The following is a 17,347-nucleotide window of genomic DNA, read 5'->3' as shown; positions in this document are numbered from 1 at the left end:
ACCTGAAAGAGACAACTGGAATTTCCTTGTTAACATATTCCAGCCAGTGTGGGGCTTGGCCAGCTTTCTGGTAACAGCCAAGTGTTCATATTCAAGAAGCTTTTTTTCCAAGGGGTGGTGTTGAAGTGGTCGTGTATTTAAAGACAAGGCTTCTGAAAGTGATGAGATCATTGGGGGCACTACTCCTAGAAGAGACTAATGCTGGTCTTATGGAGTAAGTTAGTTTGGGGAAAGTTAGCTTTATTTCAAATAGAAAGAAGGAAATCCTGGACCTCAAATCACTCTCTGGTTTCCTGTGATTCCCCCCTTTACATATATTCGAATCATGATACTATCTGTGTACTATGCTTTGATACAGTAAGGCAAATCCTAGAACCAACCAGAAGTTCTTAGACCTTTAAAAGTGTGAGCTACAGCAACCTCTGTTCTTTATAAATTATTCAGTTTCAGGTATTTTGTTATACCAACAAAAAACAGGCCAATATACACCTTCTAAACTGTGACCTCTAGGTTCCCAGGTGAACTTGAAGATAACACAAAATCTTTGTAACCTCATTCCACTGTGGTCATTTTCTGTGGATTGAAAACAAAATGGCACCTTCTATGTAGAGAACGGCATGGCGAAACAAAGATGGCGCTGACATCCAGCCTTGTCTGGATGTCGACAACTTACTGCGCATGTGCAGGCTTGTCCCCTTGCTAGGGCGGCCATATGATAATGAGATCTAGGGCGCCCTCCAGTGGTGAACAACGGTACTGCACATGTGCGGTTTTTGCACCAGGTGTCAGTTGACCATTAATATGCTAATGAGGGGCGGTACCATGCTAATGGGGTGATTCATTCTCCGCCAATCCCTGGAGGACAAGTAGTGGGGTGATAGTGGGGTATTCCATGCCCCACCAATCCCTGAGAGATAATTAGCATACTGTTGTGTATATAAGTCGAGCGACTTTGCCGCTCGGGGTCCCTGTCTAAGAGAGCTGTAACACTAAGAGAGCTATAACACTACAAAGGCTTGTTTGCAGAAGAATCCTGTTGCCGCGCGTCGTTCTTGCTGGTGGGACATTGGGCGCGCGACACTTCTACATGTGTTTCTAGTATGTTGTCTATCTTTCGAACATGGAAGCAATTATGATCAAAAATACAAATCATGGTTATAGAGAGATAACTCAGAGATTAAGGGAATTTGCTCTTGCAGAGGACCTGGATTTGGTTCTCAGCATTCCTGTAGCAGCTCACGACCATCTGTAACTAGCTTCCATGGGCACCAGGCACATACCTAATACACATACATACATGCAGACAAAATACTCAGCATATATAAAAGCAATATTAAAATAAATATTTAAAACTACAAATCACTTTTTAAAACCTTCCTTAGACCCAGCTTGTCACCCACAAACTCCTCTATTCTGCCACTATGAGAATTCTGTCTCCTTCCCCTCTGGCTCATCCCTACTCCTCCTATGCCAGAAGTCCCATGACCTGAAGTGGGGGAAGGATTATTCTCTGTGGTGACTTCAAGTTAGCAGAGAGAACTCTTTTCTAATCCCTTGCAATATCTTGGGAAGTTATCACAAGGATAATACCATAACATGAATGAAAGCTAACTTTTAGGGGCTTACTTTGTGCCAGGCGTTATGAGGTGCACACATTTTACAGAGGCAGGCGCTGGGGCATAGAAAGGTTGTTTAACCCATCTGGGATCACTTTCTAGACAGCAGTCTAGTTTCAAACTCCATGTTCATAGTCAACACTCATTCTTCTCACCTTGTTACTGCACTGCTCACCATCTATCCATGTTGATTTATACTTATATTTTTAATTTAATTGTGCATCTGTTTTTTTTCTCCATAAATGACAAATGTCTTTGTGTGGTGCTAAAATAAAAAGAAGTTTTCCTCCCTACTCAGCACATTAAGAATTCTGGGACTAAACTTTTCGAATTCTGGGACCAATCTTTCCTTCTCTCATCCTCTACTGTCTGTTAACATGGGGATGATTTTCTCCTTCAACAGAGAATACTAGACTAAATTACAGAGCAGGCTAAGAAATTGCTACCCTCAGCTCCCTTCTTTGCCTGTTTTCTCTAAAATAGGTTCTTTCTGTTGGTTATATAAATATAAGACAGAACCCACCAGTGCTTTGATATCACGTGGGGGAAATGTATCATCAACTTTGAGCTCTGCTGGAGCAGAACTGCTGGCCAGGATCCACTGGCATGCCTTGTGAGAAGATGGGGCTTCTGGAAATTCCAGCTCATGTATCAGAATTCCCATGAGAACTCCCAGGAGAACACTGAGGAGTACTTGATCATTTCCTGGTAATCAGGAGGTAAGCCCTGTGTCTCTGTCTTCATTGCTTATTACTCTCACACACTTTTGTCCATGTTTCCTGTGTTTTGGTGCCCCCAGAGGCTCTACTTTTATGTGCTAAGTGCATCACTGGTATACTAGCTAACCGAACACTCTATTGGGTGTTACACTCACATCCTGGACATCCTTTCAAAGGTTTGCGTTCTCTGTAGGACATACCGGACAGGTATTCGACTTTCATGACTCACTGTTGTTTTAAAACAACTTAATTCTTATTAAGCTAAATGGCACAGGGATGTGCTTACAACATCACTGTGCAGGCCTTATAAGGAAAACAAAACAAACAATGCATGGGTCATACTAATGTTATGGAGTCACTGAGACGTGATATTTAACACTCAGCTAATGTTAGCATTGAGCAACATCCCAGCAAGAAAACAAGAGTCTAAGTTGGAATCACTTGGGTATTTAAAAGAATCTTGATGCCCATTATTTTATAGAAGGCTAACTCAACATCTCTAGAGTGGGTCCAGGCATGATTATATTTTTAGGTCTCTAAGGATTTCAACATGCCACTACCTTGGGAATGATCACTAGTTTTGAACACCTGGCCTTTGTTTACAACTGCTTAGCTGGCCCTCTATTCCAATCTTTGTCAGATTGGGCTGTGGAATACCACTAGTTGCCTGGAACAAACCCTCAACCAGACCAGCACAATTCCACCCTCCCTTTGCCTCTCAGTTATTGAAACTATGTACAAGGTAAGGTTGACACTCAGGTGGACCTCACAGCAGGGCATTGAAAGCAAGAGAGTTGAGGCACAGAGCACAGAGAGATCTTGATTCACATTCAGTGCTAAGCTGTGTCATAGCCACTGGCCCTGCTCCAAAAATGTCAGATAGTAGATTCGCCAATCTGATACATTGTCAACTGATGCTCAAATGAAAAAATTCCTGGTAAGCAGGGGCCTGAAAATCCAGCTGTGTTGTTTCTGGAGCTGGGTGCTCATAACATGGTATGGCCACTTTATGAGGTATGGCCACCCACACATTTAGGAAGGATGTGCTTGCCCATATTTTACTAAAAAGTTTTTCTTTTATTTTGTGTATGTGTGTTTTGCCTGCATGTTTGTCTGTGTAACACACGCAAATAATCCCCATGGAGGGGCACGACATATCCCCATATTACATTAATCATTTTAGATGGAAAGTACACAAAGTGACAAATTGGATGTCAGGCATTTGCTAATATTTGTTTGCTTGTGGCCAATAGGCAGAACGTAGTAAAAATAGCCTTGCTGAGATACATCATAAGCCACAGCATTCACCTACCTATAATATATGACTTGCTCTTTTCTTAGTATCTTCATAGAGTTGAGCAACCCCTCACCATAATCCAATTTTAGAACATATTTATCACTCCAAAGAGAATCTGTTGTGTTGATTATTAGTTACCTCATTCTCCCAACTCTCTATCCCCTGATGGCCACTAATTTACTCTCTGTCTCTGTCTAATCTGGATATAACGGATTATAACTTATTCACTCATCCTCTCCCACTGAAATCCTTTCCATGAACTTTTCCTCCTCCTACTTTGATATCTTGGTGACCTGCTGAGTTTATTAGGGTTGCTCATGTGAGCATGAATGAGAGACTACTGCCTGGAACATGGGATCCCCGGCCCCCAGTTGACAGATCTACAACACAGGGCTCAAGGAATATTGCTGAATAGGAGACAGAAAGATATGAGTCAGAAATATGCTGGAGGATCCACTAATTGCTTATCCAGTATCAAACGGGCAGCCCTGAAAACATATATTTACAAGCAATGATGAATGGACTCAACAGGGTATATTTATATATTTATGCATATGTGATTGTATATAATCAACAATAATTTTTTAAAAATAAGCCATGAATTTGAAAAGGAGTGGGAAAGATGTAGGAGAGGTTGGAGGTAGTAGGGGATATTTGGGTTTTTTTTTTTTAAGTAAGTTGTGGGGCTAGAGCAGTTAAGAGCAATGTATATTCTTCCAAAGGACCCAAGTTCAAATCCCACCACCCACATGATGGCTCACAACCCATCTGTACCTCCAGTTCCAAGGGATCTGACCCCTTATTCTGACATCTAAAGAGATTGCTTATACATGATATACAGACATGATATGCAAACAAAACAGCCATACACATAGAAATAAATAAATCTAAAAAAGTAAGCTTCTGAATACATTTTTTAAAAGAAGAAAGAAAACAACACATTCTCTCCTGCCAACCACTAACTGCTAGTTTTTCCACAGGGGTGGGTATGGCCTCAGGAGCCTGCCTCCTTACCCTTCCATGACAGAATGTTGACAGGCCCAATCTTGTGTATGTTTTATGCAGGAAATCATAGATACAGTGAGTTTGTATGCACAATGGCCATGTCATTTATTCTTATAAATGCAACCTTCTTTTATGGGTCTGGAGTCTTTCCTTTAACATAAAGTTTTGAAAGTCATCCACATTGTAGCATACATTAATCTCAAGCAATATCTGCTTGTGTGCATGCAGAACATTTTGCTTATCCATTCACCAGTTAATGGACATTTCTTTTGCTTCCACTTTAGGGCTATTATAAATAATGCTAGTATCAACATTCACATGTGAATTTTTGTACAGATGACTGCTTTTGTGCGTTTTTGGTATATTCCTAAGAGTGTAACTGCTGGATCATGTAATAACTATGTTTAACTTTTTGAGGAATGGCCACACTGTTTTCCAAAGCACCTGCACTATTTTTACATGCACTTTCCTTGAGTGTATGAGAGCACCACGTCCTCACCAGTACATGCTACCCTTGGTACTTTTAGTATAGTTATTCTAATTGATGTGAAATGTCTCATTCTGGGTTTTATTTTGAAATTTCTCTTTTCTATACATGATTTTATTTATTGTGTATATTTAAGGTATACAGCAATGTGTTGCTTTTTAAGTGGTTATGACACAATTTAATTTGAGCTATTCTTTGATCCATATGGCATTTCTTTTTGAATTTCTTTTAATTGGTTTTGATTGGAGGGAGAACATGTGCACAGAAGTGTGGGTGCCCACAGAAACCAGGGGTGTAAGATCCCCAGGAGCTGTAATTACAGATAGCGTTGTGAGCCATCTGATGTGGATGATAGGAACTGAACTGGAGTCTTTTGAAGGAGCAGTGTTCTGGCTATTTTTATGTCACCTTTATACAAGCTACAGTCACCAGAGGTGAGGGAGACTCACTTGAGAAAATGCTTCCGGGGTTGGGGATTTAGCTCAGTGGTAGAGCGCTTGCCTAGGAAGCGCAAGGCCCTGGGTTCGGTCCCCAGCTCCGAAAAAAAAAAAAAGAACCAAAAAAAAAAAAAAAAAAAAAAAAAAATGCTTCCATGACATCTGGCTGTAAGGCATTTTCTTTTCTTTTTTTCTGTCAGTTTTGGACTTTATTGTCATTGTCGCCGTCTCAGGCCTTGACTGCATACTTGCGCAGTGGGTACAGCCGCTCCTTCCGCTGCTACTTCTTGGTCTTCAGCTTCTCTTCATGCTTGGTGAGCCGGCGGCGCATGGCTCTCGTCTTCTTGGGTCGCAGGTACAGGGGCTTGTACTTCTTTCCCTTGTAGAATTTCCTGAGGTTTTCCTTTTGAGTCTGATTAATGACAGTGAGGACACAGGCGATAGATTTGCGTACGACTCATATCTTGGAGCGCTTGGACGCGGCGCCGCCTGTCACTTTGGCCACGCGAAGCCGGGACAGTTCCACCTTCAGATCATCCAGTTGTTTCAACAGCTCCTCCTTCTTGCCGCGCAGGTCCCGAGCCTTAATCTTGGCCATTGCTGCGTTGTTTACGGATGAGGCTGCCGGGTTCAAGAGCTGTAAGGCATTTTCTTTTTCTTTTTTTTTTTTTTTCATCTTTATTAACTTGAGTATTTTTTATTTACATTTCGATTTTTATTCCCTTTCCCCGTTTCCCCAATCCCCCTCCCCTCCCCTTCTATATGGCTGTTCCCCTCCCCATCCTCCCCCCATTACCACCCTCCCCCCAACAATCACATTCACTGGGGGTTCAGTCTTAGCAGGACCAAGGGCTTCCCCTTCCACTGGTGCTCTTACTAGGCTATTCATTGTTACCTATGAGGTTGGAGCACAGGGTCAGTCCATGTATAGTCTTTAGGTAGTGGCTTAGTCCCTGGAAGCTCTGGTTGGTTGGCATTGTTGTTCATATGGGGTCTCAAGTCCCTTCAATCTCTTTCAGTGTAAGGCATTTTCTTAATTAGTGATCAATGCAGGAGGCCCAGTCCATTGTTGGTGGTGTCATCGCTGGGGTGGTGGTCCTGGGTTCTATAAGAACATAAGCTGAGCAATCAGGAGGAGCAAGCCAGAAAACAGCACTCCTCCATGGCCTCTGCACCAGTTCCTACCTCCAGTTTCCTGCCCTGTTTGAGTTCCTGTTCTGATTTCCTTCAATGATGGACAGTGATGTGGAATGTAAGCCTAAAGTGTTCCTAGAAACTTTGTGTCTAGTTGTGATAAACTCAATCCTCAGTAAAAAGACATCTCACAAGGAAATCCTCATTTGAAAAAAATTGATGGGGCAAAAGTAACCAAACAACCAAAAACCCATCAGATTTCTCCTTTGGAAAATGCAATATATGTTGTATTTCTTCTTCTTCTTCTTCTTCTTCTTCTTCTTCTTCTTCTTCTTCTTCTTCTTCTTCTTCTTCTTCTTCTTCTTCTTCTTCTTCTTCTTCTTCTTCTTCTTCTTCTTCTTCGCCATTCTTGGTCTACTACTGTTAAAACAATGACAATATACCCTTCCCAAAAGCCATGATGGCTGCATAACACTCCTGTTCACAGACCTCAACAAAGGTATTAAGTGAGCAAGAACATAAAGAAAGCAAGGCACACTTCTTACTACCTCATAACATAGCAAGTTAATGCAAGACACGATTGGAGAGGTGGGAACTTTCCCATGCACACGGTGCACCATAAAGCTATGCAAGATTGTCAAATACAGGGCTGGAGAGATGGCTCAGTGTTTAAGAACACTGAGGTCCTGAGTTCAAATACCAGCAACCACGTGATGGCTCACAACCATCTATAATGGAATCTGACTGTGACAGTGTACTCATGTATAAAATAAATATATCTTTTAAAGAAGATTGTTAAGTACAAGTGAGTTCTCAAATACAAGAAGAAAGGGAAAAGAAGTAAACAAGACCCTGGTAACCACCAGGTAAATAGCTAGCCTGAACTGGGTCCTCTCTTAATAAGACCTTTCCAAAATTAGAAAGAAAGGAAGAAAAATGTGCAATGGTCATCTATTCAAATCTGAAAAAAATATTTTTTCAAGAATTTAAAATTATTCTAGTATCTATTAGGAATATAGCTATGATCATAGCCAAGGTATAGCCTTTATAAATGATTATACATAGGACTATGAATGTAGCCATCTTGTTTTGTTTTTGGTTATTTGCCTGTTTGTTTGATTGTTTCAGGGTTTTTAAAATTGTTTTTGCCAACTTGACTGAAACTAGAGTTATTTAAGAAGAAGGAACCAAAATTGAGAAAATGCCTCCAAAATCCATAGGATAGAACTGTGGGCAAGCCTGAGGGCATTTTCTTAATTAGTGATTGATGTGAGCAGGTAGTTCTGGGGCCTATAAGAAAAAAAAAACTGAGAATGCCAGTAGGCAGCAGTCCTTCACAGCCTCTGCATCATTTCCTGCGTCTAGGTCCCTAACTTCAATTCCTGTTTTGACTTCCGTGGATGATGGACTATGAGTTATAAGATAAAATTACCCCCACCTTCCCAAGTTGCTTTTGGTCATGGTGTTTTATCACAGCACTAGAGTAGCTCAGTGATAGATCAACATTTTAGCACATCCAAACCCTTAGGTTCCATCCACAGAACCATATGAATCATACCAAGCGTGCATTTAATGGGAGATGTACTAATGAAAGCAGACAAGCACAGGAGAGAGAGAGAGAGAGAGAGAGAGAGAGAGAGAGAGAGAGAGAGAGAGAGAGAGAGATCATTCTTATACGAGCAATTTTAGGTCAAGTTGTCCCAGAAGCAGACCTGACAGCAGAGACTTGAGTACACATAGTTTGAGAGCTGGGTGAGCAGGTTCTGGAAGGGAAGTGGAGATGGGAAACAAGAAAAAAAATCAGTACAGGGCAAGTTATTGAGCAGTTTGCTACTGCGGGCTACTGGGATAGCTAGAAAATACTGTGGACTACTTTAGGAGGGTGCCGAAAGGCCAACCTTTCCTGATTTACTTCTATTGTTTGAATGACTTGTGGGTTATTTGTCATAGGACCTACATCAAAATTCTATTGTCACCTGGTAGCGGTTGGTGGTATCAGGAACCAGCTTTCGCCTCCAAACCCAGCAGTGATGTCACCCATAGGTGACAGGGACCTGCACACACTCCTTTAATCCCAGAGGCAGAGGCAGGTGGATCTCTGAGTTTGGGGCCAGTCTGGTTTATAGAGTGAGTTCTAGGAAAGTCAGGGCTACACAGGGAAACTCTGTCCTGAAAAAAAAAAAGAGACTTTGTTGTCAGTATATTTACACTGGTTGATAGACAAGGTAGAGAGTGGTGGTTTGAATAGGTGTGTCCCCCATTAACTTATATGTTTGAATGCTTGGCCCATGGGAAGTAGCATTATTAGAATGTGTGGACTTGTTGGGGAAGTGTCACTATGACAGTAGGCTTTGAGGTCTCCTATGCTTAAGCTTTTGCCAGTGTAGAACAGTCTCTCCTTTGCTGCTTTTGGATCGAGATGTAAAGCTCTCAGCTCCATCTCCAGCACCATGGTGGCTGACACATTGCCAAGTATCTCACCATGATGATAATGGACTGAACCTCTGAACCTGTAGGCCAGCCCCAATTAAATGTTTTCCTTTTTAAGAGTTGCCTTGGTCATCGTGACTCTTCACAGAAATAAAATCCTAAGTAAGACAGGGCCTGAAGAAAACAATTTCAGAATATTTCAGAGAAACAGTATCAGTGGGAAAGGACAAGAGTAGGCAACATGGAAATGCGGCCACAGATAGTGCTGCCATCTGATGTTGAAATCACCCCTATGAGGAAGACAAGGAAGGAAACAGGGCTAAGAATGGAGCACCTCAGGGTGTGATCAGCAGTGCCTCAGCTAAAGCTCAACTCAGACGAGCTCACAGGAGTTCTCCTAAGCAAGAGGTCTGAGTGACACACTGTCAAGGCTGTTACAAGAGCCTCAAACTGCAAAGCCCATAATGAAACTGGAGTGGGATTTGACCTGGGCTCTTCCTCTCTCTAAATACCAGCTTGTCACTGAACTATGAACCTATGGTTTAGGGAAGACCAACTTTACAGATTTCCTAGTCACACTAAAGGCTTCTGGCCAAGTAATGGAGCATTGACAAGTGTTTTTGGAACTTTCTCTACAGACTGTGCAGACTCCCACAACATGGACTTCTACATTCAAAAATCAAAATCAGACTGGCAAAATGGAGCCACAGTAAGGGCATCTGCTGCCAACCCTGAGTTTGATTCCTGTGGCCCACATGGTGGAAGGAGAGAACAGACTCTGTAAGTTGTCCTGTAACCTCCATATGTTGCCAGCCATGGTATGTACATGTGTACAGAAAGACAGACATACACAAGATAGACAAACAGACAGACACACAGACAGACAGATGGATATGACAAAATCAAACTGGACAATAGCAATTTTTTTAAGAGGCCTGAAAATTAGGGAATAATTTAAACCCCATTTTCCCCTCTATCATCACTGATTTCAGACAAGAGCACACAAATCCACAAGTATTATTCAGGACTTTGACTCTGGATTAGGTACTAGATCTATTACATGGAAGTGGTAGCATGCTAGGAGAAGCCTATGTTAAGAACAATAATAAAAACTTATGGAGAAGTATATGAGAAAATATATCAAAACTCCAAAGCAACTAATATCCCAAGAAGGGGTGACATTGGTGATAGTGGCCCAAAGTCCAAACCAGTGTGCATTTGATGGCTCTTTTAAGCATGGAACTATAGAAAACCTCACATTGGACTTCTCTTCCTCAGGCTATGTTTGTCTACTCCAGTGGGCTTAGCATATCATTTTACGCAGAAGATGTTATTGACTGCCATGTTTATAGTGTTTGAATTCTTAATCCCTTGAAGTTGCTTTGAAAACATACAAATAAAATAAACACACTGCATGGTTCTAAGCTCATTTTCTCCCCCAGGAATAAACGAGGTTTAAGCTTCCTATCAGCTGGCTGTTCCAACTATTGCAGTACAATGATTAAAACCCATGGATTTTATGCTGCCAGTTGGGAAGATGGCAGGGGTGCTCTAAGATTATACTGTTTAAAGGCTATAAAGCTCCCCTATCTCCCGGTTACAAAACATTTGCCTTTTGGTTGACTAACTGATTTTGAGGCTCACTTGTTATGCTGCTTATTCCGGTTAGAACTCATTAAACAAAATGATAGCTCTTCGTTGAAGAGACCACTGTCTAAAAACAAAGCACTTCTTGCTCCCGTGTGCTCATCAGCTTCTCACTCCTATTCAAAGTCATCTTTTCCCTGTGTGGAAACCCATGAGACAAAGCTTTTATTAAACAGATTCAAAACATGTACCAGCCATCACCTCACTCATTCTCACACTCTTCCTTGGTAAAGAGGGACAAATGTCATTACACCACACGGGGCCAAGACCAGAAAGAATGTAGTTCAGTGGGCAATTATGGGTCTTTCTGGAACGTGTGGGACCCTCAAATTCCCACGGAGATATCAAGGTTGGACCACGATTAGTATCATATTCACACCACAATACACTGCCCAGTCTCCTCGGCTATAAAATAGAGCTAATAAAGTTGTCTGCTTGAACTATTGTATAGGAAGCACTTTAGGGAACACTGAATACCACTGTCCCTCAGGATCTGCAGGGGACTGAACCCAGCACTTCCTCGGATACCAACAGCCCAGGCTGCTCAAGTACTTTATATAAAATGGTGAGAAGACTCAGCAGGTTGGGCACCTGTGTTCTATCCCAAGATCCATTGGGTAGGAGAGCTGACTTTCATAAGCTTTCTTTGACCTTCACCTGCAGACAAGTGCATAAAATAAGTGTAGTTAAAACCAACTGGACTAAATAAATAAAGTGACATAGAATTTCCATTGAACCTATGTGCATCCTCTTGTATATTTTAAATCCTCTTTTGATGATTTAGAACACCTAAAAACAACTATAAAATGTTATGTAAATATATACCAGATTATAGGGCATAGGGACAAGAAAAGGGAGGCTAGCTGTGTATGTTCAGGAAAGGCATAGATTTTTTTTCTTTTTTCTTTTTTTCGGAGCTGGGGACCGAACCCAGGGCCTTGCACTTGCTAGGCAAGCGCTCTACCACTGAGCTAGATCCCCAACCCCGAAAGGCATAGATTTTAAAAAGCATTTTCAACCCACTTGGTTGAATCCACAAATGCAGAGCCTGCAGATACAGAGACTGATGGTGCATTTGTTATTAGACTTATACCCATTTCCCTGGGGATTTTACAAGCAAAATCAGTCTACTGAAGCCATGGAGGCCAGGCAGGTTCCCAAGTTAGTTAGGGCCAGGTGAGGGTAGAGGACACAACATAAACCTTAACAGTGACAATTAGCAAAGAGAGCCCAGCAATGCCACCCAATAGTGCATTTTCCCCTCTGCTTGCCTTGGTCCAGTGGGGCAGCCTTTCTTTCCCACACTCCTCCATACCCAGCTGGAAGTTGGAAAACATTGCCTTAGGCATCATCCTGTGAGGACTTGATTCTTTCTCTTGGCAATGACAGCTTGGCTTGACTAGAATCGAGCCTTGTGTGAGGTCCATGATGATACCTTAAACAAATCTGAATTGAAACTCGACTCAAGGTCAAAGCTCAGACTGTGGCCTTCATTGTGGGCTCTAAAACCCAAAGAAAGTCAAAATGACTAGAAAGAAAGAAAGAAAGAAAGAAAGAAAGAAAGAAAGAAAGAAAGAAAGAAAGAAAGAAAGAAAACCTCCCAGGTCTCCATGGTTGTACAATTCTATGACTATAAAATCAAAAGAAAATTTAAAAGGAGAAGCTGAACACCAAGAGAGAACTTTCAGGCCACCAGACCTGGTGACATCTGTCAAAGGAAATGTGACCACTAGATATGAAATGCGGGACCAGACAAGAAAAGCTTTAAACTGTGATGCTTCTTCGTCAAAGTTACAGGCAAATCCCCCAAGGGTCCTGGAACAAGGATTGCCCAAGAGAGGAGCTCTATATTGGGCATGGATATCTCTACCCCCACAGGCAAGGCTCCACCCCCTAAAGGTTCCCAAACAGCTGTCAGCTAGGGACCCACCTTTTTAAACACAGGAGCCTATGGGGATTCATTTTGCATTGAAACCACAATAACAGCTTAAGAAATCGGATGGATCCAGAAGAGAATACATTTTAAAATAATCCAATAATGCCACCACGATTCCCAAAGGACTGAGTGAAAAGCAATCTCAGAAGATTTTTTTCAAAGTTTGACTCAATTTGTAGGAAAATAAGAATACCGTTGGTTCTTTCACACATGCACTTACCTCCCAAAATGACTGCAAGCTTCCAAGCTGGTCTCATCGTCTCTTACTGTGAACTTAGTAATTGTGAGACTGAAACACCATGTTCAGTCTACTCACTGCCGTCAGGACTCCCTGGCACAGTACACTGGATCCTCCCACTAGCATAGTAAAAACTACTATGGTTAACAGAACTCTTTTTTTCTAGAACGTTCAAGGACTAGAAATGTCACTGAAAACAAAACTGTCTACCTATTATACAATAGACAATGGTAACTATTATATACTATCCCTTGGTTTTTTAAATTTCAAGGGGGAGGGGAAATAGATGATGCCATGAATTTCAGGGTTCCTGGAATTTGTACAAATTTCCCCCAATCAAGTTTGTGCTCATTTTTACAAGCACTCCTAGTAGACTTCTAACTCCAGTAGACATCGCCATACTCTTCTGTGGAAGCTGTCTTCTAAGAACTCTGTGCCTCTCCCTAACTCTAAGAGTAATATACCAAAAACCCCTATAATAAATATTAATTCAGCACGTTTGTAGGATTAAAAAATAAACATACAAGTTTTGGTGTGTTTCTATACATTAACAATAAAATACATGAAAAGGAAAATAAGAAATCAATAATCCTTGGGAGTCAACCTAGTCAAAGAGATGAAAGACTTTTACATGGAAAATTCAAACCACTGAAGTAAGAAATTCAAGATGACATCAATAAATGGAAAGACAACTTATTCTTGTGTTCATGGATTAAAACATTTACTACTGATAATATGTCGGTGCTGCTTAAATCACTCTCCAATCTTAATTCTTACCAAAATCCCAATGGCATTTTTTTTTTGCAAAAACAGAAAAATATCCTAAAATTTATATGAAATCTTGGGGAACCCCAGGTAGCCAAAACAAATTTGAAAAGGAAGAAATTTGTATGATTCCTACTTTCTGATTTCTTACACAGCTAAAATCCAGACGATGGTACTAGCATACAGACAGATATATGGACATATAAAACAGAGAGTCAGAAATAAACTCATGCATGCATAGTCAAACGACTTTTGAAAAGGATGCCATGACAAATTCAACTGGCAAAGGATATTCTCACCAGTAAATGGTGCTGGGAAGGTGGACGTCCACATGCAAAGGAAGGAAGTTGGAGGCTTAATTTGTGTCATTAAGAAATGAGCTCAACGTTTAGGACCTGCCAAGAGGCCGTTCCTTCCTCTCAGCTTGGAGCCCTCAGCACCTTGTATGAAACAAGAGCCATCTGGCACTGGGGACTTCAAGTCTGCCAGCTCTGTGCTCAGCGTGTTCTGCATTCCTTCACTTCACCCTCACAACTACCCATGAGGACATCTTCTAGAGCCTCCGTGAGGCCTGAGAGCGCTCCAGTTTACCGGGCCCTCCTTCTTGCTCCTGGCTCACTCAGTGGGCTCCCCCTTAGTTCTAGCTGCTGCAGTGGAAGCATTGATGGTGAATTGGGGACTAAATTAATACCAAAAATTCCTCAGATCCTGTTAAGAATAAAATATATGAAACTAAAGTAAAAAGAACTCAAAAAGGCCCCAGCCTATAAAACTCGTAGAACATTGTGGACAGGCTTCGTGACACTGAAATTGTTAATGATTAAGCTAATGCTATGTAGCTCTGATACAAAGATTACAGGCAGTAAAATAAAATAAACAAATGGGCTATCATATTTATAATTTCCTGTCTATCAAAGAAATGGTCAACATAATGAAAAGACAACATAAAGAATGGGAGCGTATGCAAATCCTATATCCGAGAAGGGGTTAATCTGGTAAACTTGATTAAGAACTTTTACAACAAAATAGCGAATAAGCCTACTAAAATGTGGGCAAAGAACTTAAACATTTTTTCTGAAGATGGTAAGTAAAGGCCCAGCAGGCATGTGGAAAGATGTCCATCGTCAGAGAAATGAAAACCAAAAGCAGACTCTGTCCGTCGGTCCTTGTTCCGTCAGGCACCATGAAGGGTCAACGTGAGGTCGGTGGGGTTAGTAATGCAGTGGCGGCAGCTCCTCCTCCAAGATTTGAGCAGACAGGAAGTACATGCCGCTTTCAGGGCTGTACAAGTACATGTTCCAGAAGGATGAATCCTGATCCTGGGCCTGGACAATGCTGGGAAGACAACCTTCCTGGAACAGTAAAAAACACGATTTAACAAGAACTACAAGGGAATGAGTCTATCCAAAATCACCACTACCATGGGTCTAAACATTGGCGCTGTGGACGTGGGAAAGGCTCGTCTCATGTTTTGGGACTTAGGTGGGCCGGAAGAGCTGCAGTCGTTGTGGAACAAATACTATGCAGAGTGCCATGGTGTCATCTATGTCATTGATTCCACAGATGAGGAGAGGCTATCAGAATCAAAAGAGGCATTTGAGAAGGTGGTTTCGAGTGAAGCACTGCACGGTGTTCCCATCCTGGTGTTGGCCAACAAGCAGGACGTGGAGACTTGCCTCTCCATTCCTGACATCGAGACTGCATTCAGTGACTGGACCTGCAAGATTGGCCGGCGAGATTGTCTGACCCAGGCCTGCTCTGCTCTCACAGGCAAAGGAGTTCGAGAGGGCATCGAATGGATGGCGAAGTGTGTCGTACGGAATGTTCACCGGCCACCACGGCAGAGGGACATCATAAGCACCTCCAACTTCACAGTCTTGGACTGTTCATCCCCTGGTGTTGGGAGAGGATTCTCTGCTGGCTTCTGGCCTCCTGACGCTGGGGCTTGAGCTGGCTTTGTCTGTTCATTTTTATTTGCTTTATGTTTTCTCTAAGACAAACTTTTCTCTGTGTCTGAAGAAAAAGAAAACCAAAAGCAGAGGAACATACTCCCTTCCTCACCCATTGGGATGGCCTCTAGCAACAAGGGGACAACACAAAAAGCAGAAAAGCCATGTTGAGTATGTGGAAAATTTGGGTTCTTTGTATGCTATTGACTGCCAACACTATGGAAAATAGCATTAGGTTTCTCTAAAAATAAAAATTACAGCTCTCATATTATCCAACAATCTTACTTCTGGATATATGTACAAGAACTGAAAGTAGGACCTCAAAAAAATGTTTCCACAAAGCAGTATTATTTACAATAGTTAAGAAGGTAAGGCAACCCAAATAATAATCAATGAGCCTGTGGATAAATGACATGTGGTATAAACATACAATGGAATAGGGTTCAGCTTTAAGGGGGAGAGAAATCCCATTACAAAGCACAATGTGGCCTAACCTTAAGGACATTGTGCCAAGTGAAATAAGCCAGCCACGAAAAGAAAAATACCATATGGTTCCTCTTATATGGAGTATTTAAACTCGTCAAATTTATAGAGACAGAGTAAAATAGTCATTTCAGAAGCTGAGAATGGGACTGAGGTTGTTTAATTCATAGAGTTTCAACTTTGCAAGCTTAAAATGTTTGAAAGCTTTGTTTCTCGAGAAATGTAAATATTTTAATAGTCTTGAACACTTACAAATCACTACGGTGGCACTTTTAAAAGGATCATTTATTTAATATGTGTGTGTGTGTGTGTGTGTGTGTGTGTGTGTGTATGCTCCTACATTAATCAATGTGTACCACATGTATGCACGTACCCATGGAGCCAAAAGAGGGCATCAGATTCCCTGGGGCTTAGAGTTGTTATACATCGTACTGAGTACCCAATGTGGGTGTTCAGAACCAAACCCAAGTCATCTGCAAGAGTACTAACTGCTAACTGCTGAGTCATCTTTGTAGACCCGTAAGATGGTAAAATTTACCACAATAAAAGGAACAAAAAATCTTGTACTTCAAATAATAATAATAATAATAATAATAATAATAATAATAATAATAATAACCCAGACCTTGTGACTCATACCTGTGACCCCAGCACTTGGGAAGCACACATAGAATAATTGCCATAAGTTCAAAGCCAGTCTAGGTTACATAGTAAGTTCCAGGCTAGTTTAGAATATAGTGGGAAAGACAGACAAGAGCAGGAAAGGAAACACAAAGGTATACATCAAACGTACAGACAAAGGCATTTGAGAATATAACAAATATTCTCAATATTGACTCTTCCCCTTGCCTCATATTACTGCACAACTGGGGTGTTGGACTTTGGTGTTCAATTTAAATGAGGCTCTCAAGTATTGCCTAGATTACTACATGTCCATGTTCTCTCTCAGTATTGTTTTATATACTAAGAATCTCTTGAGCGTTTTACCATTCTGAAACTAAAAATTCTTGCTTCTCATTGAGGGAATCATAACTCCTCTTGGAGGGGTTTTGGAAGATGCTATGATCCAGTTGTGTGTCAAAGCATTAGGCCATAGGATCAGTAAAACAGCTGAAAAAACCACCCAGCCCCACTCATGGTACCAAAGTACAGATAAATATTAAGATGCCAGGTTGTCTTAGTTAGGGTTTCCATTGCTGTGAAC

The 17,347-nt window shown here is 41.4% G+C and overlaps 1 protein-coding gene and 1 pseudogene across 1 annotated transcript; one reads left to right on the top strand and one right to left on the bottom strand.

The window, feature by feature from the left end:
* Positions 1 to 5,762: 5,762 nt before the first annotated feature.
* Positions 5,763 to 6,159, bottom strand: LOC116889200 (annotated as a pseudogene).
* Positions 6,160 to 15,032: 8,873 nt separating this feature from the next.
* LOC116887895 (ADP-ribosylation factor-related protein 1-like) lies at positions 15,033 to 15,660 on the top strand. Its single transcript, XM_032889374.1, has one exon. The coding sequence runs from the start codon at positions 15,106 to 15,108 to the stop codon at positions 15,658 to 15,660; it is 555 nt and encodes a 184-aa protein (XP_032745265.1). The 5' UTR covers positions 15,033 to 15,105.
* The last annotated feature ends 1,687 nt before the right edge of the window (positions 15,661 to 17,347 follow it).

Source organism: Rattus rattus, chromosome X, assembly GCF_011064425.1.
Source record: "Rattus rattus isolate New Zealand chromosome X, Rrattus_CSIRO_v1, whole genome shotgun sequence".
Lineage (NCBI taxonomy): Eukaryota > Metazoa > Chordata > Mammalia > Rodentia > Muridae > Rattus > Rattus rattus.
Note: the sequence above shows the minus strand (reverse complement) of the source record. Positions and strands in the feature narration are given on the sequence as shown.

Coding starts and splice junctions, on each gene's coding strand:
- LOC116887895 (XM_032889374.1), top strand. CDS start 15,106: ATGAGTCTATCCAAAATCACCACTACCATGGGTCTAAACATTGGCGCT.